The sequence below is a fragment of the Molothrus aeneus genome, chromosome 11, assembly GCF_037042795.1.
Source record: "Molothrus aeneus isolate 106 chromosome 11, BPBGC_Maene_1.0, whole genome shotgun sequence".
NCBI lineage: Eukaryota > Metazoa > Chordata > Aves > Passeriformes > Icteridae > Molothrus > Molothrus aeneus.
In genome coordinates, this window is record NC_089656.1 from 15,173,312 (window position 1) to 15,200,673 (window position 27,362).

The 27,362-nt window shown below is 37.6% G+C and overlaps 1 protein-coding gene across 1 annotated transcript in view; it reads left to right on the forward strand.

The window, feature by feature from the left end:
• WWOX (WW domain containing oxidoreductase) overlaps positions 1–27,362 on the forward strand; it is a 473,858-nt gene that overhangs the window by 4,146 nt on the left and 442,350 nt on the right. The window contains exons 4-5 of the mRNA XM_066557163.1: positions 124–302; positions 17,033–17,139. Coding sequence (XP_066413260.1) covers positions 124–302; positions 17,033–17,139 — 286 coding nt within the window. The remainder of the gene's footprint in view (positions 1–123; positions 303–17,032; positions 17,140–27,362) is intronic.

Consider the following 27,362-nt stretch of genomic DNA (forward strand, 5'->3'; position numbering starts at 1 on the left):
AAGATTCTTTGGGAATCTGAATAATCCACTGGAATTGTACACAGTAGTGGTTGAAATACATCTAAAATCTAAATGTAGAGAACAGAAGAGTTCAAGCAGTTGAGTTTTTGTGTTCTTTTGCAGCCACATAAACAAAAGGACTACCTACCTTGACCCAAGACTGGCCTTTACAGTAGAAGATAACCCAGTAAAACCCACTACAAGACAAAAATATGATGGGAACAGTACTGCAATGGAAATTCTGCAGGGCCGTGACTTGAGTGGGAAAGTGGCAATAATCACAGGAGCCAATTCAGGAATAGGTAAGTTAACATTGCACAAAAGGTAAAATATGGCAAACTTTGTCTGACAACCTACTTGCTTGTTTAAATATCTCTGTATTTTTTGTTTTCAAACTTGATTTGCACTTTTTTCATATAAAGCCACTAGTTAGAAAGGTGTTTTTTAAAAATCTGGGGAGAATTTGGAGTTTATAGGAGAGCTACAGGAAAGATATCAAGTGCTGAAACAATTGATTTTTGTCTAGAAAAATATTGATGGAGGCACTTAACATTATGCAAATATATAAAGGATGGCTGTAAAAGAGAAAGGAATTTTATTTTGATGATCTTGGTGGCTAGGACAAGGAGTGAGGTTTGTATCACTGCAGGGCAGTTCAGGTAAAGTATTCAGAAAGACTGCCTTATGCTAGCAAGAAAATTCAGGTAAAGATTTTCCTAGGAAGCTGTGGAATTTTTATCTCTGAAGGTAGTTTCAAGTGAATTTGATGATGAACTTGTGTCAGGATGTTTTACTCAATGCTCCTTTAGTTCAAAGAAATACAATTTATGACCTTTAGTAATCCCTGCTAGTTATATTGTCTCACAGATTCATCAATCCTTTCAGACCCAGCTTCTTTAGATATCTTTTAAATATTACTGCTTCTCTAGTGGGTGAGTGAGAGATTCAGATAACTGTTGACCTTTTGTTGCCTTTTATTTTTTGCATTTTTCTTTGTGATGGGATTACATCAATATTGAAGGAGTCCTTATGCAAATTATTTGGTGGTTTTTAGTTTAGTTCAGAATTTTGACTTAAATGCATTTTTGAGGACATTGGAAAACCTTGAAGACTTTCTGTAAAATGGGTTAATAGCAGAACTTACCACTCTGAATTTTCTTGGGTTTTATTTCTTAATTATTTAAGGGAGTGTTACTGCACATGAAGAATTTAGAGCTTCACTGTGCCTTGCAGTGACATCCTGCTATCTCTGCCTGATGTGCTGCTACAGATTGGCACTGCAGTTGGGCAGCAAGTGTTGTACTTACCTGTCTCAATGAATTGGGGCTTTCTAGTGAGGTTTGTGTTCCAAGTTGTGATGCAGCATTTCTCTACATTACACCCAGCAGTACAATTTGCTCTTTATGCAATTGTGCAGTCTCTGAACATTTCAAGAGTTACCTGGACTCAAAGGGATTTGCCTTCAGCAGGAGCAGAGCTGCCATTCAGCCTTGCTGAATCAGTGGGAGGTGTTTCAAATATGGCAAAAGATTAATCCAAGATACACAATGGTTTTGTCAAAAATTTTTTTTCCATGTTTCTCCCTTAGTTTATAATCTGCATTGGTCACAAGTAATCAATCATATCCTCGCTTGAAATATTTTTTGCTTTGACATAGAGTCCATAAATTTGAAGGTAAAAATTTGTGATCCAGATGGTGTTAGGACCTGTAGAACTCAAAACTCTTGCTTATCACACATTGCATTTAGTGCTGTTTAGTCCTATGCAGTGTCTGACGTTTCCTACCATTTCCCATGGAGCATGGATTCATTAGCTGGTTCAAAGGGACTCTTACCAGTTTTGGAGCTTATTTTTGCAGTTGGTTTAGGATTTCACTGCTGTGCTCCACTTGGTGTGGTAGATATTCCTTTTGAATTTTCTGTGTCTGTTGGAGGTAATAGTTTCCTCCCTGATTATTTTGAGGAGTAAACAATTCCTGTGATTTCAGAACAGCAAAATGTTTTCTTGTAGAGGTAAGCGTAAATAATTTGAGGGAAATGTTCTCCATGAAGTAGAAAGAGAGATAAAAATAGTGTATCACTTGTTGAGCATTTGTACTCAATAATGCAAGGAAAAAAACAACTGAGCCGTTTGATTGTTGTCCAAATGAGTTTCAGTGGTATATTTGAAAATAACTAGCTATGGTGTCTGTCCATTTGTTGAGAAATGTTTCATTTCAGGATGCATAGAACAAAGATCAAGCTGTAATTTGGTAGACTGCAGTCAGAAAAATGCATTTTCAATTACTGCATTGCTGGATGCTCAAGATAAAGTTTGGGAAATGCTGAGAATCCCTTGAAAGATGGATGGACACATAAGTGATGTTTTTATTCATACATATACTCTGCTTTAAGATAGCAATGTTAAAAACAGATCAGCAAAGATGGAATGATATCTTAATTCACTTTATTTGTGAATCTAATACAGGGACTTCTATCTTGCTTGTCAGGAGCACTTTTTTCCCTTAGATTTGAAAAATCTCCTCAACTTGTGAAAAACAGAGATACTTGTTTAGTTTCTGAGGGAATACTTTGGATGCCTTCAGCAGTTTTAGGGTTTTAGTGGTGTCACACGTTGCCTCATTGCCATTAACTTGTCTGTAAATAGGGACACTGTCTGTCCTGTGCTGGCTCTTTTCATTCCTGATTAGGAAAGTGGTCTGTAAGAATTTCCTAGATTATACACCCACTTTCTTAACTTAATCCTTAAAATTGCTCTGCAAAGTGTGAGGGGAAAAACTGCTAAAAATTGCATTCATAAACACTTAATTTTTGATTAGCAGCTTGGAAAAGGTTAACAAATGATTCTGTTCTTACAATATGAAGAGGTCCTAGCAGCTCAAGAGTTATTAGTGAAATATTTTCTTTTTTATTTTTGAAGCTTTTTCTTCTGACAGTGCAGTCCAAGTATTCTTTAGGGTTTCTTTGCTTGTAGGGGATAGAATATAAGAAAATATAGTGTAGAAAGTAATCTTACCCCTAAGGAGTTGCAGCTGGGCCAATCATCAAAGGATTAGGAATGGGCCTGACTTTACAGCCTACAGCTGTAACCCAATGAGAAGAAGAGTGCTATAAAAGAGTGGGGTGGCTGGGTGAGAAAAAGGGAGCTGGGGTCAGTGGCTGCTTTGTGAAGAAGAAAGAGTCAGTGCTCTGAGGAGCTGCCCACGAGAAACACCAAGAAGGTATTAAACTTTTGAGATAAGGAGACAACAGTATGGAACCCCTGCAATAAGATGGTAGCATTTTCTCATCTACTTCTCAAGCTCAATCAAAATTTTAGTCTGAATATCACATTAGAAAGTTGAGGTATATTTTGGTCCCAATAAAGCTGGTGTAATAAGAAGTAGGACAGACTTACTGAACAGTTCAGTCTTGTGCTGTCAGTCTGGTTATAAAAACATATTGTCTGTACAGTTAAACATGAATAGTGTAAATTGTCAGTTGGTTGGTAAGATTTATTCCACTGGGAGGAATTGAAGGTGTGTGCAGTTTTGAGTGTTGTTTTTATGTTTAAAGGTCTCAACATGAGTTTATAGAGAAAGACCTTCCCCAGCTTGCTGCTAGTATGAGCTGATTCCTGCTCCCCAGTGTTGCCAGTAGAGGTCTGTGTTGCTCTTTGAAAATACTGAACAAAAGCTTACTGCTGTTCTTAAGAAATGCTCCTGTAATTCTGTTGTTTGTGTTCTTAATTATTAGGGCAAGAATTGTAAATTTATAAAAGTGTGTCAGCAGTTCCTCTAGGTTTAATTTTACAGAGATGTGGTATTTTCAACTGTATGTGTAAGCAATCTTAAATGATACTAAAACCAAGTTCAAGTATTTTTTAAAAAGTGTATGAGAGAGCCAGTTGTGTAGCTAATATGATTTTTTGACTTATGCAAAAATTGCTGTCTGTTTTTAAGGATCATGTATGACCATGGGGCCACGATGGGATCTGGTTTCTGTGTCAGGTGCACTTGATCTAACCCAGTGACTGGAGTGTGTCTGAGTGGTGAAGTGCAAGTGGTGTTGCAGAATATAATGGAAGGGCAAAATGGGTCTGTTCTGTCCACTCAGGCAGATTCCACAAAGCAGGTTGTTTCTTAATGCTTTTCCAAGATTTTATCACAAAAATGTATTGATATTCACAACCAAGCAGCTGCTCAAACTGGGATTCTGATTTTTCTGCTAGATGAAGGTCAAAAGAAGCCTTGCTTTTGTGAGGGATGCCCAAAACAACCAGAATTTTTTTTTTCAGAGGCTGAAGAAAATCCAGAAGCTCCAGCCACAATGTGGCTTGTTTAGGGTTTTGTTGGAATTCTCTTTTTTATTTTTTTCTGGAACTTTTATTTCTGTGCAGTGGAGAAGCCTTAACCAGGAGAGAAACTGTGGATTAGTTGCTAAATTAGTGCTTAAAAGATGAGTCCCTGCTGTGTATATACATTTGGTGTAAGAAGTTACCATAGTTTTTATTTCTTGTACCCAACTTCAGTGTTAGCAACTTGTGTCATACTGGTGCAAAAGGTTGGGAAATGTGCTTATAATCTATCTCAATTAAAAATCTGCTTTATGATAGAAGAAATTGTTTTCAATGTCTGGCCATTTAACTTCTATAAATGATAACAGTTTTTCTGTTTTACTCATTTAAGTCAAACTATGATCATATGGGAGGAATTAAACAGACCCTTTACATGTCACTGGGTGCTTGATTTTATTAATGTTAGTCTGACTGTCTTAAATATGTTCACTTTATGATTTCTTGTATGGTTTTTGGAATTTCTCATGTGCTGGAACACCTGAACTTTGTCAGCCTTGAAAAAGTCAGCTTGTTTTTGCTACACAGTTTGTTTTGGGAAGAGGAAAACCTCTCAGAGAAAATACATCTGTCTGCTGTTGGTCCATATTGTTATTTTTCTCAATTCTATCCATATGATGATTTTAAGATTTCTTAGTGTAAACTTATTTAAATGGCTTATTATGGTGAAAAAGGAGCAAGGTCTTTGCTTTCTAGTAATTATTATTTGCATCCTGTTTCTATAAGAGCAGAACAAGGGATGTGAGCTGGGGCAGCAAACTTGTGACAATGCCTCTTGAATGGTCTTTTCCCCACTTTTCCCCAGCTTAGTGAGAAGAGTTTGTTGTCTGAACCAAATTCATGTTCATAAATGTGTGAAATCCTGTGGCTTAATTAAACTTTTGCCTGTTTTTATAAAGAATTTCTGTGCATGGTTGTGATGTAGCTCAGGGGTGCACAGAGAAGGGAGTGCTGGGGTTTTGCTAAGGGGATGCATCTCGTGTTCTCAGTACAGAGCAGGAGTTGTGGTGAAGGAGCTGCTGCAGCCTCTGCATGGCTGGAGGTTTCCATGCTGCAAGGGTTGCACCTCTGGAGAGCTGGGGTGGTGCTTATTTGTGGAGGTTTGGGCTCAGAGTTTATTGTGAGGCAGACAGAAAGATCAGCAATATCTAACCTGGGATTATTTTTTTTGGCCAAGTCCTAGCTGTCCCTGAGAATGTTTTCATGTATTGTACTTCATGGGGTTTTTTTTTATTTATTTGGCTTTTAAAAGCATGGAAGAACTGTTCCTTGATGCATATTTTGATTTTTTTTGGTGAATCTTTGGCTCCATGTATCATCAATTATCTTACACCCCATGAGTAGCACTACCATGAAAATGTTGGTGCCTGTGTAGAAGTTCTGTTTTTTGCTTCTTACTTAAACTTAGCTATTTTTTTCCCCCAGGCATTTCCTTTGTGGATGTCCAGACGTTTGTAGCAGGCCTGAATTTTGTTGTACCAGTTTTTTAGGGGAATGGGAGTACAGTGCTTTCCCAGGAGAGCCTGGGTCTTGCAGGAAGTGTTTTGGCTGGAGTAGACCATTGGGGTAACTGATGTAGAAAAACACAATTTATGGAGGGCAGTGTGCCTCTGGGGTGGAACTTTTAACTCCTTCTGTTGTGGGATGTTTGTAGCTGTCAGGGATTAGTACTGATCTACTTTGAACAAATAAAAATCCACTAATAGCTTTTATTTTCAAAATTGGATTAATAGAAGAGGGTTCTCTTTAGCTTACAGAACTGTATTCTTAAAATTTATGGCAAGTAATAGTGAGCTTTCCATGAGTGCCATCACTCTGTTTTAACTGTGGCTTAATATTGTGGAATATTAATATTGCTCTGCTTTACATAAGGCTCCAACTGCTTACTTGTTACATACTGTAAATATTAAGAGGTCCCCTTGGACTTCCTGTAATTTATATTTCTTATTGAGTAAGCTGAAAATGGTGTCAGATGTTCATACTGCTTTTTCATGTCCATTTTGATGAATCTATTTATTACTTGTGTAATGAGTAGTACACATGGTTGGTTAGCCAAGTTATTGAACTTCATCAACCTTGGCTGAAATTCACAGTGCATGTGGAACTTGTTGTAACATGTAAGAAATTACATCTGGGCTAAAAGGTTCAATAATGATTACTGCTTGTAAGGGAATATTTTCACAAAGGGTGGGATTGAGCTGTGGGCCTGTGTTGTACTTTCAGGTATTCCTTTTACAGAGAAATAACATTTGTAGAACAGGGAGCCTTCCTAGGTGATACTTCCCTCTTACCAAGAGCTAGAAAGACTTTTCAACTTGATTGCTTTTCTGTCTTTTGAAATATTGAATTTCACAAGGGTTTTTTGTATTATTTTATGCATACTTCAGAGGTGAAAAGACCTTTTGCATGATTCAGTTTGTCTTGCTGCAACATTGAGATTACTCTTTGCATCATTTTGTGTCTTCATGCTTTGAAAACTCATTGTGCTTCAAGAAGTGTTTGAATAGATACATGTACATTTGAATTATTTAGGAATGCATGCTAGATGCTGGAGAGGGAAGAGGTTGCTAATTGCATTTTATTTTCTAATGACAGGATCTTCTGAAACAGGGTAGGGGCTTTTCTAGGTGCTGACAATTCTGGTTATAGTCTGTAGATGTACATTAATGTGATATTCTTGTCTTACTAGCAGAAAATTTTTAGTGACTACATCTATGCTAGGTAGGTGCACAGGAAGGAAGGATTTCGGTATCCTGTGTCCTTTTATGCTTCTCAATGCTTGGTTGTGTCAAGGTGTTACAAGGTCTTGAAACTCAGGTGTGAAACAGTAAATCCCTACCAAGAAGGAAGTGAAATGAGACAGGTAAAAACCTGGGAAGACAAAGATCTAAATCCTGACCTGATTAAAAGGAGTTTGATCTTCAGAATTTGTGATGTCAGAATTTTGTCTGAATTAGAGAATAAAAATAGTACAGTGAGAATGGAGCTGATCTTACTCATCCTAAAGTCTACAATACATAGGTTTTTTTAAAAAAGACAGTGTGTGATTTATGAAAATAAATTTGTCAAGTGTCACATTCTCTCAGGAGTCCTCAAGGGAAGACCATCAAAAACAAAAGTACCTTTGTCTTCCTTTTTAAGATTAGTTAATGGTATTTGCAGTTTTTAGGTCACATGTTACACTTGTAAGCCTTTCTCTTGTTTTTATTTTTCTTCTGTGGATATTTTTTTCTTCTCCTTTTTCCATTTATTCTGTTGGCTTTTAATATGTGAGATCTCTGTAGCTTTATGTTCAGCTACATAACCTCAGTATTTTTGTTCCTGTACCATCCAGCTGGTTTTGATTTCTTGCTGTACTTCTACACTGTGGATTTCAGTACTTCATCTGTTGCTTCAGAAAACTCCCTACAATCTGTCTTCAAATCTGAATTGTTTCATAGTAGTACATTTTATTTCCTCTCCTTCCATTAATGATAGTTACCTTAGTCACTGTTCCTGAGTTCCTATTCATAGTTCATGTCTTCTTTGTGTTAAAGATCCTAGTGAAGTTAGCTATTCTGATTGTTGTTATACTTCCTTGGTAGAAATAATATGTGTCACAGTTCAGTTCTGGATGTATTTATTGAAATCTTACTCATTGTCACTCAAGGCTCCAAACAATGAATGTTGCTTAGAATTTTTTCATATTTTTCTCAGGTTCTGTTATCTTTGCAGAAGGTGCATTTGGTGCCTCCTCATTATTTATTCTTTATCCAAGCAGCTTTAACACTATACACTCTCTAATTGCATTTCCTTTATTTTTTATATGAAAATCAAAATCATAGAATTTCTGGGGCATTTTCCTCTTGTGGTAATTAGTCAAAATGCTTCCTTTGTGCAGAAAGTTACAGTTTAAAAGTTTGTGAGGAGGTTTGCTAATTCTCCTGTATCACAGCCAAATTGAAGGAGACACTCTCACATGTATTCAGTGCTTCAGGAAATTCAGAGATTCTGGGTGTGTTCCTCTCCTGGCCCTGGCAAGCATGAACAGCATGCCTTGCTTCTGTACATTTGTACATTGTAGACATTGATTGTGCTACTGAAGATTTTGAAAAATGTGTTAATAGCCTTATTTTACTTATGGAGCAGTGTATGGATGCAGTAAATTACCCACATTTACAGATTATTCCAGTTTAAAGTGGGAGTTGCATTGTTCTGTCACAAGATAAAATATCTATTTCTCTAGATGCTATTCTGATTGTTCAGCAGAGAGTAATTAAGATATATTAAGAGTAGAAAATACAGCAACTAAAAAAGAAAGCTTTTTTTAAGAAAGCCTTATTTGTTTGGGTCTGTGTCCAGCTGTGAGCAGATGCTGAGGGGTATAAACTTATTCTTGCTTAAAGATTTTTAATTTTGAAGGTAAAATTGGATTATTTTGTGCCTTGCTAAGCAAAGAGGAGTGCATAAAAACATGCATGACCTATTTGGCAGCACACTTTTGGCATTGTGAGCTAATGGAGATTGTGATCTGTGAGGTGTCTCTCTGTGTTCCTGAATTGAGTCTGTGGTCCAAGGAATGGAGCTTGAGACTTCTTGGTTCTGCTCTTTGCATCTGGCACTTCAAACACTCATCTCTGGCAAAACAAAAAGTTGTGCACCTGGAATGTAAGGCAGAGAGAGGCTTCATGATAGAATAATAGAGGAAAAACCTTGGTCTAGAATGTGTAATTGTTATTGGTCCTTTTGCTGTAGAGGATGGTTGTCACTGAGCTCTGGGGTGGGCTGCTGGTGTTCCAGCTGTGAGCAGATAGACTTTAAATGTCTCCTAAAAAGACACAAATTAATTTTGGTGTGGGAAGATGCATGACATGTTTTCATCAACTTCTTGAAGGTGTGGCAAAGAGGTCTTCAATTGTGGGTTTTTTTGGTTTTTTTTTTTGCCCATGGCCTTACGTTGTAATTGATTTCTAATTCTTGCTTGTTATCCATTCTCCTTGCTTTTGTGTACAGACACTTTTTGTTAATACTGTTCTTATTCTCCATCTTTTGTTTCAGAACTCCATCTCCTGCCTTACTTTGTGTGTTGGAAGCACATGATGGATCATTTGAGTTACATAACAGCTTCCCACCTCCCTCTTCCCTTCGTAGTTTAAAGCACACCCAAAGGTTTGCCAGGTTTGAGCTAGAGACCAGTGAATGCATCTTTCCTGTACTCAGGCCTTTCTGCAGGACCCTCAAATGACTCTTTTATTAAACTCTTCCTTTGCTGCCAAACCAAATTGTCCTATCTCCTATGGCCCAAAGACAGAGGTGGGTGGAGACTGCCAGAAATCAGGTAGTGTTGTTTTAATTTTCAGTCTGTTCCTTTCCCCTGACGCAAAATGTGAGCTCCTTAGAACAGGATCTGGCTCTGTGTGTTTGATTCCCATAGATCTCTCTTTTTTTTTTTTTTTGTAAGCTGAACTGTGAGCTTTTTAGGACAGAACCTTGTTTTATTATTTATCTGTAAAATGTCTAGTGTGTGTTTTAAAATCTTTCACTGTTTGTGTAACTGATATAAATAAATATCAAGTTTGTTTTAAGAAAAAAATTGGTCCAGTTTATGTTGTAGCACTTTCTCTGTATCTTTACATAACTGTGAACATTTCTCATGAAATGACTTTGAGATTAAAGCTAGGAGGATCTAGCACTTTAGCTGACAGCACAGTATGTCTTTTAATTATTCTGCCTTGGATGAAGTATTCCTCTTTATTGAATTTACTTCTTTTATTAACATTGCACTGTTGTACTTGCCAAAAGGAGATTCAAAACATGCAACTAATTTTTTTATTATGTTTAATTAGGGCTCAGCTCAGCAGTACAGAAACCTATGATGGTGTTGGCTAACAGAGGAACAGAAGTGTACTTGAAAAGAAACTAGAAAATTTCTGCCTTTTTTCCTCCATTTTTGCTTTGGTGGGAAAAACTCTTGTGTTGCCAAAAGCTGCTGCAAAGAGCAGCTTTAGAGAAGTTTGTCAACCCTATTTCTCTGAATTTGGAACTTTAAAAAAAAAATCTGATTAACAGCAGCATGCACAGAAATGTTATTTATTTCCTTAATAATGTATTCAAGTACTGGTATTTATAAGTAGACTGGCTTTATTTAAGCAAATAAACAAAGGAACTGGTCATTTATCCCACAGCTGCCAAACCTTCAGGAACAGTCACTGCTGAGACATGGAGTGCCCTAAATGTCACAGCAAATTTGACTGCTCAGACCTGATCCAGGTTTCCTCAAGATGCTGGTTTGATGTTGACTTACATTATGGGCAGATCTGTTGTTTTCTGCTACTCCAGATTTCAGTTAAATGTTTAATTTGGAAGTGTTTATTTTGCAGTAAAAATAGAAGTAGTGTTTTAACACAGCTACAGTCTAACAAAATATTTTTTATCCCTTATGAATATAAGCATTTATAATTCTGAATAATTTAGAGTTTTTACTAAAATAAAGAATATGAGTCACACTAAAATAAGTTCTGCTTATTTTGAGACAAAGTGCTATTCCAGGTTTCTTTTAAAATGTGTGTAAGTCTATTTGACTTGACTTGATAATAATACTTTTAAATACACTTTCAAGTGGAAAGGTGGTTTCTGTTTAGAAAATGTGAAGTTGTGTGTTGAGTTGTGTCATATTCAGATACCTGTCTGCCTTCATGATATTTTACCTGTTGCAAAGGAAAAATATGGTATACAAACAGAAAAATAAACTCTTTAATAAATTCCCTGTAAACATTAAATGATATAGCCAAACGCTAAATTTGGATTGTTTTACTTAATACAGTAATTGATTTGTGTTAGGAAAACTGGCTACCTTGGCTTGCAGGAAGCCACACTGTCATTTTTAAAGACAAAAGAAAACATGAATTTATTCTATGCTTGAAGAAACACTGAGAATAAAAAGTTCAAACAGAATAATCCCTAGTTCCAGATGTGATGGCCACTGGACTTATGCAATACACTTTAAAAATATTCAGTAGAAATTAATTGGGATTTGGTAGGAGCATGATCCTGTAATAGATAAAGAAATGCAAGATGAAGATGAAACATGAAGGCTGGGAGGGTTTTTTTTTACCCCCTTTTAAAGGAGTGTATTTTTTCTAAACAGAGCTTTGGGATTGGTTGAAATGGAAGATGCAAATCTGAACTATTTGACTGTGATTTTTGGTCTTTGATGTGCATCTAAAGCAAGGAGTAGGTATGAAAGATAGAACTTGGATTTGATAGAAAATTCACTTGTTATCTCTGATTCTCCTTTTCTTCCCCTCAGATGAATCCCTGGCCACTGTTCCTTTATTCAGGCATGTTGCAGGACCTGTTTGCATTTAGATGACTTGGGAAGTGGAAAAGAATCTTGATGGGGATGATCTCTGCAGTTTAGTATAAAATTTCAGTTTTGGTTTTGTCTCCTTTTATGTTTCCATTAGGCTGTTTTAAGGCAATCTAACTGAGCTGAAAACCAGTTAGTATGAGCAGTATCTCCTTGTATTTTAGGGGTTGGTGGGAATTGCCTTGACACAACAAGGTCTTACCTTGGGACGTGAGAGGTAGCTTGGCTCTGGATTTAATGTGTGCATTCCCACTCCAGGGCTCATTCCAGGCTGGAGCCCCTGGCTGTTATTCCAGTGTTTTTATTGGGAAGTGGCTCCTCTGCACCATGAAGGGTCAGCAGCACGTGTTTGGATCTGCCGTGGCACCTTTGGGTAGCTGAGATACGGATCAGGGTTGGGTGAAACAGCTCAAAGGACTCAAATCCCAGCTTCCTTCGTGTCTGGTGTGAAGACATTGTAGAGTTGGGTTGGTGGATGTCTTTGGGCAGTGAGCTGGAGCAGATACCAGGCCTGGTTGCAGCCCCATGGCTCTCAGTTGCAGCACATTTGTGATGTATGTGCCTGACATGGTCCCTGTGCTGGGTTCTTGCTGCTTGCAGCATCATCAGTCACAAATTCAGCTTTCTTACCCTCAAATGATGCATTTTAAATTTTTTACAGCAACAGATATTTATAATCCCATTCATTTTTTGGTGTTTTAAAATGCTTGTTTAGTGGCGTGCTCCCTTCAGAGGAAACAAGATATTTTGGGGTTTTGTCAGTGACAAAAGCAGTGCACTTACTGTTAAGAATAACTTGGCCTTACCCAGGGTAGTGTATTGCAAAAAAGTGTAAGGAGTGCATAGTTGGTTAGATGGAAAACAGAACCAGTGCATTACTCATCCTGCTTCGTTTGTGTTGGCTTTTTCTGTGCTTCGTGACTCCAAGAAAAACACGTTTGTCCAATTTACACACAAAGGGAGAGGCAAGATGTATCTTCCATATAAAATCACACTTTGCTATGAAAAATATCAGTATGTGTCATTGCCATGTGCCTGTAAACACATGGGAACAAAGGCAGCATTAGTATTCCATGGGAATTGCTTGTTTTAAATTGAGTCTCTTAAAATATCTTAGTGCTTTAGTTGCTTGAAAACTTGCATTTGGAGCAAGTTGAATTTTAAGATTTTATCCTAAATATCTGTACTGAAGCAGAGTGGATGAGGCCAAGCAATCCTGATGTGGAATGTGTGGTGCTTTTTTGGCTGTGAAAGGTGTGAGTTTGTCAATGATGTGATGTTCTGCATGTGCCTGTGTGAGCTCTGTTGGATGTTGCACTCTGGATCCACCAGCACAGGCAGCAGTGATCCTGGCTGCAGAAGATTGTTCTCTAAATCACACCTCAGTGTTGCAGTATTTCAGCCTGAAAAGAATTCTTTATCACTTTGTTTGTAGCACATTTGAATTATCTTTACTCCTGTTCTGAAGAAGTGTTGAGTAAGATGGACTGATCCACTCTCACTGGTGTTTAGGTCTTCCAGATTTGAAGAAATCTAAGTGATTTCTTGGACACAAGTTTCTTTTTTGTTTATATATAGTTCTCTTGAGTTCCCAAAATCAGAAAACAGTCTGTTTGCTGAGATGCAGCAGTTGGGATGAGAGTCTATTTTGAGTTTTCAAGACTGTTTGTTGTAAGCAAACCCTGTAGGCTTTTACACTGAGAACTGAGCTGTTCAAAGAAAGATGACATCATTGTGTTCCAAATTGTTGTAAAGGACAGCTCCAAGGTATCCTGGAGTATTTGGGCAAAGGCAGAGAAGCTGAAGAAAACTTGCTATTGTCTAAAATGTTCTTGAGTTTTTCTTGTGTATTCAAACCTCCTTATATTTGAAATAAAGGAATGTTTTAAAGCATGTGATGGCCTGGTGCAAATTCTTTACAAAATGTCCCTCCTGATTGATGGACTGTATGCTCTCAGTTTAAACAAGAAATAGCTGAAATACTTTTCCACTCTGAATCCTTTTCTGTGTTTTATAGAGGAGGTTGCACCATTGGACAGAGCCCTGTTCTCATCTGGTGTGTGTTGACACAGTGTAGCTGGCATTAATTGAGCGATGCTAACTGCTTCTTAATTGCCACCATTAGCTGAAAATCTGCACCAAAATTTAGTGGCAGCAGTCACTGCAGATAGCCAGGAATGTGAGAGTATAGAACAATCAGAGTAGAAGATGAAGAATGAAATTGAGTGCTAATTTCTGAGTCTTTATGAACGAATACTGTAAGGAAGGGGCTGAAGGGTTTTAAATGTCTCTAGCAAATCCCATGTGCTTGTAGCTCTCTTGTTAGTTCTGCTTCCAGTCCTTTAGGTTAGCTGGTGATGTAGAACTGTGCCATAATGTTTATCCCCATGTATGTCTTATTCTTAAAGAGGATTTTCACTTCTGAGTGTCGGATTAGAGCTCGTTCAGCCACAGCACCAGCAGCAAGAGTAGTTGATCTCAGCACAAACTTGAGACTTCCAGGGCAATTGCTTGAAATTAGTTTTATAAAACATTTGCTCAAAATAGTTTATTTAAATACTCATACAATGCAGTGATTACTTTTCCAAAGTGGATGTTAGTTAAGTATGTTACTCTCCTGTCACATTTGGGGAAGAGTCTCTTTTATTCCTTGTAATTGGTTGACCTTGATACACAAGTCTGTAATTCTGTGCTGTTTTTCTAGTGTACTTTTCCCTACTTTTAAAACCCCCACAACTAGTGTATAACTTGTGCTGTCTCTTTTACCTGTGTTAAGTAGCTCTACCATGGCCTGGTGCTGTGGTACAGGGAAGATTCACCCCAGGAGAATATAGCTTATTTCTTGGAGAAGAAGCCAGTGTCCTTGCTGTTAGTGTCCCCTCACTGTGAAAGTGCTGTGTCCCTAAGTGGTGACAGTGTCAGATATGTGAAGTGTTAAGACAATCTTTACTTCTTTTGAAGACCACAGAGTTACTTTTGTAATTCAGGTTTTTTGTAATTAAGCATTAAGGTTGCTCTGGTTCCTTAATTGTGCATGTCCCTTACATACTTATTTAGGCTTCTCTTTCTATGTAACCCTGCTGTGATTTTTTTCAAGGTTTTACTGTTTGGGTGTTTATGATCTTTGTGGTTTAACTTTGGTGTATGAAACCACATTCAGTGTGGATTGTGATTCATTGGTAGTTTTTATAGAGAGATAAGATTTTTATTGATAGAGTTTAAATAGTTTTGTACTTCACTCAATCCATGTGTTAGGCTGAGGTTTTAAAATTTACTGTATATTGAAAATATAGCTGCATTTTGCTGAAGAACAGACTTAGTTTAACACAGTGAATCTGACAGGAGATGTTTTTCCAGCCTGCTGGAAGGTAAGGGAAAAGGGAAACTTTACCTGTCTAAGCTTTTTGATACTAAGGGGGAACAAAAAAGCATTAATTGTTGCAGAAGAACCAGAGAGCTAAAGCTGTAAAAAGACTTGGATACTGAGGTGCTTCCAAACTCCTCCTTCAGGTGTTCCAGTTAGAAGTTGCATGTGTATCTGTCCTAAATTAAGTGCAGGAGTGTTTGTGAATTACTTTAAAATATGTCTGATGGGGAGACATGTCAGCACTTCACCTGTGACAACACTCAAGTGGAGGTTTTTTAGCACATGGTTTCATGTAAAGATCAGAACATGTTTGCCTAGGGGTGAAGAATCGCTCTTTGAAGCTCAGAGAAGAGCAAGGACATCCTAAAGAGAAGTGCTTAACACTGCTCTCCACATTTGCAGGGAAGAGTCAGGATGGCATAAAATGAACGAAACTCACAGCATGTAACTTACTTACTTTATAATGAGTATGAAGTTATTAACTACAGGGGAGAATGGCATGGAATGTATTATTTTGCACAGTTGATTATTTTGCACAGTGTGACATGGGGAAGAGTTAGCAAAACATCATCATGCTTTGCTAATTAATCTGGCCACCAGCTCTCAATCTTTGTTTAACAATAGCAAAACTATTCCCAGGCATTCCAACTAGTTTTTAATAATACAGTCAGCTAGTCAAAATAAGTATTCTTGTGCAAAACAAGAAGCATAACAGCTAGCTAATGGTACATCTTACATTAGTTACATGAAAAATTCTAGTTAAATATGCTTAAACTGGAATTAGGAGCAAGGGAAATCTTTGCATATGCTGTAGCTGAATTCATGTGCATGCAATGAATTATCCAGGTAATTAAAGTTGCTTGGTGCAGTGAAGGCTTTAAAGGAGATACAGGAAAATTGCTTGGACTTAAATACCGTAAGTATGTAATTGCAGAAAATTGTATAAATTTGTCTTGGTGTCTGTTGTTTCTATAATGTAAGCTATGTTTTGTGCTGTAACTGGATTTTGGTGCTCCAGGGTGTTTTGGAAGCGAGACAGCCCATCTTCGTAGGCTTTTTGGTAAACAGTTTTTAACAGCAAATCATGAACATGCTTTAAATGTCATAAAGCTAAAACAAATGCCTCTTCTCTTTGAATTCTTCACATACTCAGATTGTTGGGCATTTCAGTTTGATTCTTTCTTTCATAGTTTAGGCTTTTCTAATTGAGCTCATTAAGCTGTGTTATGCCTCTTTCAGCTGGAAGGCAATTCCTGTCATTGGCACAGTTCTCCATGGAGATGGACACCCAGTGATACCATTAGCTGCATCACAAATATGTAGTAGCTCACTCCTGGAAGAAACCCAGGTTCTCCCTCAGTTCTCTGCACTTCATGGGCATTCTGCTCTCCCCAAAAGTCCTCCTCTCCTGTTGTAAATTCTCACAGATTTTTTCCCATTTAATGAAGTTTCCTTTGGACCAACTTCTATGCAGCTTTTCATTAGTGAATTGAACAGTGAAACAACGTTTTATTCCCCCTGCCACAGGTGGTGCTCAGATTGATGACTCTGAGGCCAACTGTGCATCTAAAGAGCCCTGAGCCGTGTTGGATGCTCTGTCACTTCCAGATGAAGTTGCCAGGCACAGTGGCTGTGCAGTCTCTCTGTGTGGCACATTGTTCACAGTCAGACAAGGAAGGAGCACATCCAATCCTGCCCTTCCAGCAGCTGAGAGCACTGGTAGGCGGAGAAGTTGAGTCTGTTTCTTGAAGATGCCAAACCTGTTTTGCACAAAAGAATACAATTATTGTCCAGAAGACCTGATCAAATTGAGGTGTCTGTGTTTTTCATGTGTGCTTTTAAAAGCCGAGTCCAGGTGACTCTCAGATCACCAGACTGCAGGTGGTCTAACTGCGCTGAAATATGTGGCTCCTGTTTTCAGGTAATTTCCTAGCTCTGTGCTGCTCCTGGGATGTGTTTGTGACTAGGACCATGTTTTATCCTAGGTTTTGAAACTGCCAAGTCCCTGGCCCTGCATGGGGCGTGTGTCATCCTGGCCTGCAGGAGCCCGGCGCGAGGCGGCGCAGCCGTGCAGCGCATCCTGGAGGAATGGGTGAGTGCACGCCGGGGGTGGCATCCTCTGGGCACTGCCACAGTCATGGGCACATGCCACAATCAGCAAAAAGTCATTTGTCTCATTGGGTAATGCCCTGCTCAGCCACTGGTGCAGGGGTGATAGAGGTTTTTCATTCCTTGTGAGTGTGTTGGACTGCAAGGTTTGATGTGCTGTTATCCATCTTGTTTGTGGATGCTTTGTAAGGGAAAAAAATGTTTGGAAGAACCATCGAGGCTTGGTTCATAGGAAAGGACATTGCAGAACCCAAGTGAACGACGACCCAAAGGAGGATGGACACAGGCACTGTTTCGCCCATAATTTTTCTATAGTGAGAGATTTCAGAGGGTCATGTTTGTACTTTTCAAACACAAGAATATTTCTCCTTCTCCGAGTTCATCAGGCTCTGCAGCCCTGCTGCCAGGCTGTCACAGTGGTTTTTCCTTCTACCTTCTTCCCACTTTCTTTCATTTTTCTCCCATTTTTGTCACACAAACCAGCTTTTCAGTCCCATCTATTGCCTTGTTGCTCTTTGTTTCCTTTCCCTGATCCCCATTTTTTTAAACGATCTTCTAAGGCCTTAATTAAAATATATTCAGCTGTCCTAATTTATTCCTCCCACAATCATTTATTTGCTAGCAAGGATTGCAGGCTACTTTTGTTTGAGCTTGCTGGGACTGCTGACTTCCATGAGAGGAATGTGGTGACATCTCTACACTTAAATGAATAAAAGACCAATGGATCAGATTCTTGGATTTTTATTTCTTGCCAGCTAAAATTAGTGATGAATATTTTGCTTTTATTTCCTGAGCTCTCAAAGTATTTCAGCTGCTGCTAGATGACATGGGAGAGCACTGAGTAGTATTAATATTTACACATAAGTGGTCTAAAGATAATTATAATATTTATTAATGCAAAACAAATGGTGCTTATTTACTTGTATTTCCAGATGAGTGATGCTTTCAATACTGCTAATTTTTGTAACCACAAGTTTCATGAAGAATCAATCTCTGGATTTAGGCCTTTTTCTCTTGCCCAGATCATATGAATGATTTACAGTAAAGGGTTGGTTGGGAAAAATATCTTCCTTACTGCTTTCATTCCATTAAAACTCTCTTATTTTTAAAATTAAAAAAAATAATTTCGTTAAATTAAAAAAAATATTTAAATAGCATAGAATTCCAAGAGAATTCCAACGGAGGCCAGCACAGTGTCTGTTATCTTTCAATAGAACTGGATTTGGTGATATTCTGTTTGAATTTGATAGTCACAGGCCAGCTAAATATGGCTGTTTATATGAGCGTTATCTAACTAAAATTAGGCAGTGGTGAACATCTTTTATTTGAAAAATATCCCATTACCCTCTTAATCCTAACCATATCTCTGACCACTTTGAAGACAATGGGAGTTCAGAATACTTGTCTTAAATACCTGTATTATCTCACCCAAAGTTAATGAGTTGTTAATTGAATGAAGAACATTGAAGGTCAAATTACTTCAGAAACACTGCATTTATTTACTAACAGTTTTCAAATTCTAATTGTTCAGAAAAAGAGTCTCATCTGTAAACTGGTAGCTGGAAAACCTTCAATGCATCTTTGTAATGGCTTTGTTGTTGTTTATTGAGAGGGACTAATTAACTTTGATTATTGCACTAATATTATGGCACTTTGACAGTCCCTCAGATTTATGACTCTGGGAAAATAAACAAATGAAATGCAGGTGCTGGAGCAGAAAGAATAAGTTATTACTGAACTTTAATTACTTGGAGTGTGTAACCAGGAGAGAATTAGTTGATGAATTACAAGATGCTTAAAATTTACATCAAATTGTGAGCAGTCTTGAGGAAAACAAACACAAAATCCAGCCCCAAAATCAGCTACTGAAAACAAAGAGACAAAGATTAATTTGACTGATTTGCTTCTAATATTGAAATATGGATGTCAAATATTAATTTTTAGCTTATAGGTGTAACTACAGGAAGTTGTTAATTGAAAATCCTTTCCTAAAAATGAAAGAGTTTAAAAAAATACCAACAACCTCTGCATCTGATTGGGATGAGTTCTCAATATGTAGCTGCAACTGCTCTGTTAGAAAGATCTTCAAAGCATGAACAGAATTTTGTCTCCTCTGTTCCTGGGGAAAGCAAAATTCTTGCAAGGAAGCTGATTTACTTTTTGTTTGGAATCAATTTAAAGAAAAATACAGCTGGTTAGGTTGCAGCCTCACCAAGCCTCACGCTCATGGTACTCAGGTAGGATTTTCAGTAGCAATAGTGCTACCCATTTGTTTTATGTTTTCTTGTAAATCTTTGAGATTGAATCTCTGAGCTGCACTATTAAATACAATGTTCCTCCAGTAATTTGAGGGTTAGAAATCTGATAAATGTGTTCCTACTCTTCAACTGAGTAGGAAACCAAACCTCTTTTCATTTGCATGAAATATGCTCTTATAACAAAAAAACCCCAGACTGTTGGAAATGGAGTTCTAGTGTGTTTACCTGTCCTAAGTGTGGAATTTTACTGTAAGTTGTTGTAATATAATTGGTATTTCTATAAAAACATGTATATTACCAAAAGCAGTGTGTACCCTATGCTGACTGTTCTGTGGGACAGTAACCTTTGTTAATCAAGGTTTAGATGTTGCACACAGAAAATTTCTTTTTCCATTCTTTGTAGATACAAGAGTTCCACATACTTTGCAAGAAGAGAAAATGGTTTAAAGTGTGTAACAAAACAACTTGTTATTTCAAATTTTGATACAATTACCTAATTGATGGGCTGTATTAAATAGAGCCTGGAATATATATATGGAAAAAACTGTAATTTTTAAAACCCCAACCACCACCTCTGCCAAGCCACAACAAAAAAAAAAAAAAAAAAACCCAAAACAAACCCAAATCAAACCTAGTGTAAAGCAGCATTTAAAAATAAAGTACAGTGTGCATAAAATAACAGTACTAAGGAAAACCACCCAGCTGGGTCCCCTAGTGAGTCTGTTTGTGACATCCTTGTCTGGAATGCCACAGACTGAGTGTCTGCAGAAACACCTCTCTGCTCTGGGCCTGCTGTACTTTGAAATCAGTTGTTGGGCAAAAAAATGCAGTTTCAGTTCGCTTGTGGTGAAAGCTGAAAATCAAGTTTATAAAGACAAAATGGATTGGCTAAATGGCTTGGGAAAATCCAATTGTTAAGATTTAGAGAAAAAAAGCAGGAATAATTGGAGAAAATAAGATTTTTTTTTTTTCAGATTAGCTGCCATTATGTTTAAAAAGCAAATGAAAACTGATCTTAACTGGCTGTTATAGACAAATCTAGAGAACTTTGTTTGTAACAATTTATGCCTGAAGAGCTGTTTTGTAGGGAATTTGAGCCATTTGAGTGGGGATTACCCATATAAACTTGCTAATTACCTTGGTTAAGTGACATTTGTTTGCAACCTGAAGTATTCCAGTTATTTTCTTTCTAAACTACAGCAGAATTTTGCTAATATTGCAAATCAAGGGTAATTGCCTTGTGTAAAGCATTGTGACAAGTTTTAATGTGATTGGGCTGGCTGGTCTATCAAATATAATTTTTATGGAAGGGTATGGTTGACTATATTGGTGCAATCTAATGTTTATACACATGCATTTATATAGACAGAGGAAGGAAGAGAAAGTGTGTAAAGGCAGCAGATAAAAAGAGAGATCAGTATAGCTTTCCATTTGATATCTGGAAAATGAGTGTTCATGCACGATGACGTTCAATATCAATTTAAAACTGTTTGATAATTTCTTGCTCGGAAAAGAGGAAATTAGAATTCTAGAGTTATGATTCATTTTAATCAGAAAGAAATTGTCAAACATAAATCTCTCCTTGAGTAGTGAAAAGGCCTGAAAGCAGCCAAGAAAAATATCAATACTTTGCAAAGGAGGAATGATTGTTCCAATTCGTAGCTTAATTGACTTGGAGGCTTAATGAAAAACACTACAGTGCTGTTTGTATGCATAGTTGCCCTGACAAACATGGAAATGTATGCTCCAGGAAGAGAGGCTAGGTAATTTATTTTACATTATTATTGATATAATTTTCTAATTGAGTATGAGCAGAATGTTTGGATAAGAGTGAGTAGCTCCAGATGTTAGTGGTATTCTCAAGAAAATACTTAATAATATGAATGAATAAAATATTTCATAAATCACAGCTTTTCTTGCCAAGAAGCTCTCATTTATTTATTCCTGTCAAATAGCCTTTGAAGTACATATTAAAAGATAAATTGTAAGTTTAATATTTCATAAAAAATATTATGTTTCTTTGGTAATTTTTCCTCAGTGTTAAACCTACAGCTACATTAAAGATTAGATTTAACTGTAAAAAGAACATTTGACTTTGCTTTTTAAGTAGAGACTCACAGGGTAGAGATGTGACAAGAGAAGAGAGAAAAGCTGTGAAGAAAACCAACCAAACAAAGATGACTCCTTGCTGTATTCCTTTCCCCTGAAGTATTCTTCACTGAAGGAGTGATTTATATTCTTGCTGATTAAGTAACTGAATGAAATTAAAACCTGATAAGTGAGTCTTTGTATTCCAGTTGTGATCCTGTCAAGTGCAGAAAGACAAGAAGCAAACTGGGCACGTTTACCAGTCCATGGGCAGCAGTTTCCATGTGGTCACTGTGTGTGTTTCCCCCTCGAGGAAGGAGCTCTGTTTTCCCATTAAGTGTTTGGCCTCCACTGCTGTCCTTGGTTTAGAATTTTTTTCAAACCTCCTCGTGGTTAGTGGCAGGTTTTCATTTATGGGAAAAGATGGAGACTGCCTAGGAGATGGCTTTGGAGATGCAGTAAATACAGACTGAAATCACAGTCTGTTAATACAGAATCAAAGGGTTCCAAAGTGGTGCTAAATAAAAGCTCTTAAAAATAATCTTGAAAATAGGAAATATTTCAGAATTTCCTACAAGTAAAGCACATTAATTTCTGTGAGAATACTGCTTCAAAATATTCTGTTATTATTTCATGATAAAGAATTGTCTTGTTTCAAAGCAGGATATCCTAAACTATGTATTGCTGGCTCACATGCCATCACAGTGTAATATACACTTAGAAAGGCCTGCAATATGTAGACATATTTCATTTTCCAGTGCTTGAGCAGTGCCCATGCTGAAGAATCATGTTCAAGGGAGTTATCCAAACATTGCTGTGGGGAAAAGGCCTTGCAGGAAGGGGCAGTATCTTGTATTAAATGAACTGGTAATGCAATAAAAAAAAAAATCTGCATCAACTTGTCTCGCTTGCAGCTGTGGACGCTCCAACTAAAGAATTATTCCTCTGCTGAGTATAAAGCCTTTTTTAATTCTTCAGGATGTGATCCAGATTTTTCTGAAACGAAAACTAATTAATTAACTAATTAATTTTAGTTAATTGCAGTGCAATCAGACTGTATGTTGCTCATGGAGAATTGACAGTATGAACATTACCCAGTTCTGTTGCTGGCAACAACTCATTGGGACCAATATGAATGTATGACCAGATTTTGGCCATAATGTTTAAGAATTCAGTAAGTTTCTGTGAGTAATCTGCTCAGTTGAGAAACCTTAAGAGAGTGGTGTGTGCTGCAAAGCTATTTTCCAAATACAGATGCTTAAAAATCCCCCCACATGAAGTTAAAAACATGGAATAATACAATCAACATTTACATGGATGGATTGTTGAGATAGTTTTTTTTTTTTTGCACACCATAAACATATGGCATGAATTTGATTTCATTACAGATGCTGAGAAAAGGGAAAGGCAAATATTTATATTACATTCATGTTTTACAGTAAAAACACTGTTCATTTTGTTTATACAGTTCCACTGTTACAGTTTTTATGGTTAGTAATGAAACTGCTGTAAAACAGAGTCTGAATTATATAGCAGATGTGTTAAGCCCCTAACTTTCAGGGTTGGGCATCCTCCTGAATACTGATAGCAGTTACTTGCAGAGTTGATGTACTGGCTGCAGCTGAGCTGTTTCACACTTAGATTTTCATCTGCAGTTAGCTCTGCACTGGTGCTGTATGGATACATACAACAGGTAGAGTTTGATTATTTATCATGATGGAGCAAACAGCCCAGCCCTCCCAGGGTGCCCTGCCTGCCTCTGCTGCAGGGACAGGGTTTGTTCCACTGGGCCCTGCTGCCTTTAACAGCTTCCAACCCCCAAACCTGAGATAGCCCTTAGACCCTGACCCTTGCCCAAATCCAGGAGTATGGGTTTCTCTGGGTCTGCATTGAAGGCACTTGTGATGGTAGTTCATGTTCAAACTCAGGTGTTTATTATTTCTTATCAGTGAAACAGTCTCACAACCATGAGTTCTGCAGCTTTTCCTTAGAAGGCACAAAATGGCCAACAATCTCTTGTTACAAGGTCTTTTCAGACTAAACTATCCAATTAAGAGCTGACACCTGGATTATTTTCCCTTTTAACCCAATAACTGATCCCAAAGAGGCTGCAATGGGGACTTTTCTGCCCAATTACAAAATGCCACCCAAACCCATGAAGAAGAAGAAGAAGCATGAAGGAGAAAGCCAGGATGACATCCTGTGCCCTCCATCTTGCTGCCATCCACAACATACTAAAAATCCCAAAATCTCAATTTCTCACTGAGTGATACACCTACACTACTCTCTATAATCTGTTTCACACTTTTGTGGATTCCAGTCTATCTTGAAGTTTAGGAAACTTTCTCCATGAATGAGGGTCAAAGTCAGTGCTGCCCTGGGGGTCAGGGCACCCCAGAGCAGACAGAGAAATATTCCCAGTGCCCTGGGTTTCTACACAGGAGCAAACCCTAAATCTGTTTGCACCCCAAAGCACCCAGGTGTGTCTGAGTTCATAACTGTACACAGCTGATAGGACCTGAGCACCCCCAGAGCTATCAGGTTGCAGGGTTTTTAACATAGTAAGACAATTTGCTATGGTTTCCTCCAGTAAAGATAAAAGTTGTCTTTTGAGTTGGCTTAATTACTTCTACTCTCATAATTCTCTTCACATTCCAATATCTGTTACATGTGTATTAAAATTACATTCTAGATTTTTTTTTTAAAGAAGTCACAGTATTTTACTATTCCTTAATTTTTTCCTCCAGTCAGCAGAATTTTATACATAGAAATGTTGAAGTGATCTTTTTGGTAATTTGTTTCTTTAGCACAGCCCTGCTGTTCTTAATCTGGAAATGTGAGTCACAAAATCCCTACCATGCCTAAAGCTTTATAATAATACTACTTAAACGCAGTTTGAGCTTTTTTAACAAAAAAAAAAAAGTAAGATTCCCCCCCCCTCCCCCCCAGACAGTAACAGACCTCAGGATAACCCCTTTAAAAACTGCACTTTATGCTTGGTCTTCAGTTAGAAGTCACTAGGAGAACACTGTGTGCTCAAATATATCACCAACCTGTCTGGGGATGTCTGTCTTTATAAAAAAGTAGACTTTTTACATTGACTTGAGTGTAGCTTATAGGATATAAAGTTTGGGTTTTCTCTGATAATTTATATATTTAGTGTAACTTGGGTTTGGTGTTTTCCTGAATCCTTCTCTCTCAGAATGTGTTTTATAAAACTCTTTAATGTTGCTGACATTGACATTCAAAACTTATTTACTGTAGTACAGATAGATGTGTTCTTACATTGGGTGAGTTCTGTTGTCACTGGATTTTTAGCTGTCAGTTCTGGAAGAGGAGGAATTAAAGTGTCTGGATATACATATATATAATTTAAACCATCTTCACAATTAATCTGATTGTAACATAAGCCTGTAATATATTCCATTAATAAAGAAGACAAGCTTAGCTTATGGTAAATACAGTACTAAGTGTTTATAGTGCATTTCATATTTTACATGATTCCCTTTATAATTCTGCTTATCTTTTCACTCTAATTCCCTAAAGAATGTATAAAAGAACCCCTAAAGAGAGTAATTACTGCTCTATTCCTTAACCAAGGCTCCAGTCGCAAAAAGAAATCTGAGCAGCTTTTTAAAGAAGGCAGTTTTAAATAAAAATGCAAATAAGCTGCTTTGTAACCACATTAATTACCCACCTAGCCTCTTATTACCGTGTTTGTATTGTTTGCAAACACTATTTACAGTGGTGTGGAAATTACCATTCCTGGGCTGGAGGAGCTGTGCTGGTGGGCTGTGCTTTGGACCCAATTAGAGCGAGCCCTGTCTGCAGCGGGCTCGGGGGAGCAGGAATAGCCTTGCACTGTCAGAGCAGGCATTAGCTGGGCTGCACAGCACTGCCTGGTAATTATGGCCCTGCTCCGCCTCTGCCTCTGCACGCCTGCCATTCTCTGCATGCTAAAACTGCCTCACTCATGATTTAATGTGCCCTCTGATCATTGCTTTTTTGTGCAAGTCGTGGTAAAATCTGGCGGGTGGTTTTTGTCGCCAGATTCGTTCTTTGCTTTAATTTTATAAGAAGTAAACAAAGGACTCATGGTTTTGTGTTCAGGATGTTACACATTTCCATTAATCACATTTTCACGTGAATCCCTCAACTTTATTAGTTTATTTCATCAGCAGAAGTGAACAGGGTGGGCTGTTGGTACTGCAGGCAGTGTTAGTGGGCAATGATTGTAGCTCTTCCAACACATTGAAGAAACAGAATGCTTCATAGCAAAACACACTCTTACTTGTCAAGTGCAATGCACACTTGTTGCTAACCTGGTGTGTGTTGTGTTCTTGTCTTGGTTTTCTCTGTCATGATTCTAAAATGGGCCTTTACCCTTAAAATTGCCCAGAAATTAAAACAAAGCCAAAGGGGGGACTCAGCATTTGTGTTTTTAGCCTTAAAAATGTTTTTAGATCCCAAAGAATTTGATTTGGTGAGTCATAGAGCCTGCAATGTGCAGAATCAGTTCTTTTTGTTTTCTTAAGCTTGTAGCAGTCTATCAATATGGTTAATGAATCTTCTGAAGTACAGAAATATATTTTGGTTGAGCTCAGCGTGGGGAAGAACAATTCCTGCTTGTGAATCTGCAGTGCTGTGACAGGGTGATAAGGTTTAAAAGAATCTTGATGATAAACCTAAAAATCTTAAGGTCTTACTGTGACACTAAATGTAGTAGAGCAGGAAAATAGTAACTCCAGGATGGTGTAGTACAACTGCAGAATTGTTATGCATTAAAAAGAAGGAAAAAAAGAATAAAAAGTGGTTGCAGGATCACTCGCAGTTTTAACAGTGACAAGGGACTAATGTGAGGGTATCAAAAGAAGCACTGACTTGTTTCATGATCCACAACAGCTTATAAAACTGAAGATAATTATCAGCCTTATATGACTACAGAGCAGCATAAGTGACATAAAACAAGCATAGCTGGAGCTCAACAGGAATGCAGGAGGTGTCTTGAAAACAGACTTGCTGAGTGGAGTGCTTTAAAAGTGCTAATAATTTATGTGATTGTCAATTATATTTGTAAACCTTTTATCACTATAAAGCCAAAGCATCATACTTTTTGTTTAATTTACTGTCCTTTCTAATTTCTCCCAATCCTTTAATTCCCTTTTATCTTAATAATCACCTTTGGAGGTGGTGTGCTAAACTTGTTCTTTCCCCTATATCATTGGGGGTCACTGAGACAGAGTATTAACTTCAACAAAAAAATTTGCGTATCAAAAGGATGGGATTAATGCAGCAAAATGAGTATTTGGGATAGGGTTTTCTTACTTTGTTTTTACTAGAGCCAGGCAAAATAGGCTTTGAACCAACTTTGCAGTCAGTGGGCACAACTGAAGGGACTTCAGGCTCTTAGACATCAGAGAACCCTTGAGAGCAGGTGGGAAAGAATGTACAAAACCCAGTTCAGGGAAATTTCAGTCTGCACTTGTGTTCTGCTCTGGGTGCTGAGATGTTCTCAGGAGTTGTTACTCTGCTGTTTAGAAGGAGCTGCACACTGCCTGCAGCTGCAGAACAGGACATCAGGAGATCTGGAGTGGTGGTGACCTTCTCTGTGACATTTATGCCTTGTGTGGTCAGGGAGATTTAATGTTTTCCTCAGTTATACCAGCTTATAAATTTTAGGAACTGTTCAATAATATAGTCATGTTTAACATGTTATGGCTGCAAACAAAGACATGAGTGTACGTACTCATTTCTAATTAATTTGTGCAATTATGTTTTATAATCTAGGTGTTTGCAAAGCAGAACATAGTACACCCCATTTACTGTCTGCTGTAGCTAATAAAAAATAATAGAATGAAAT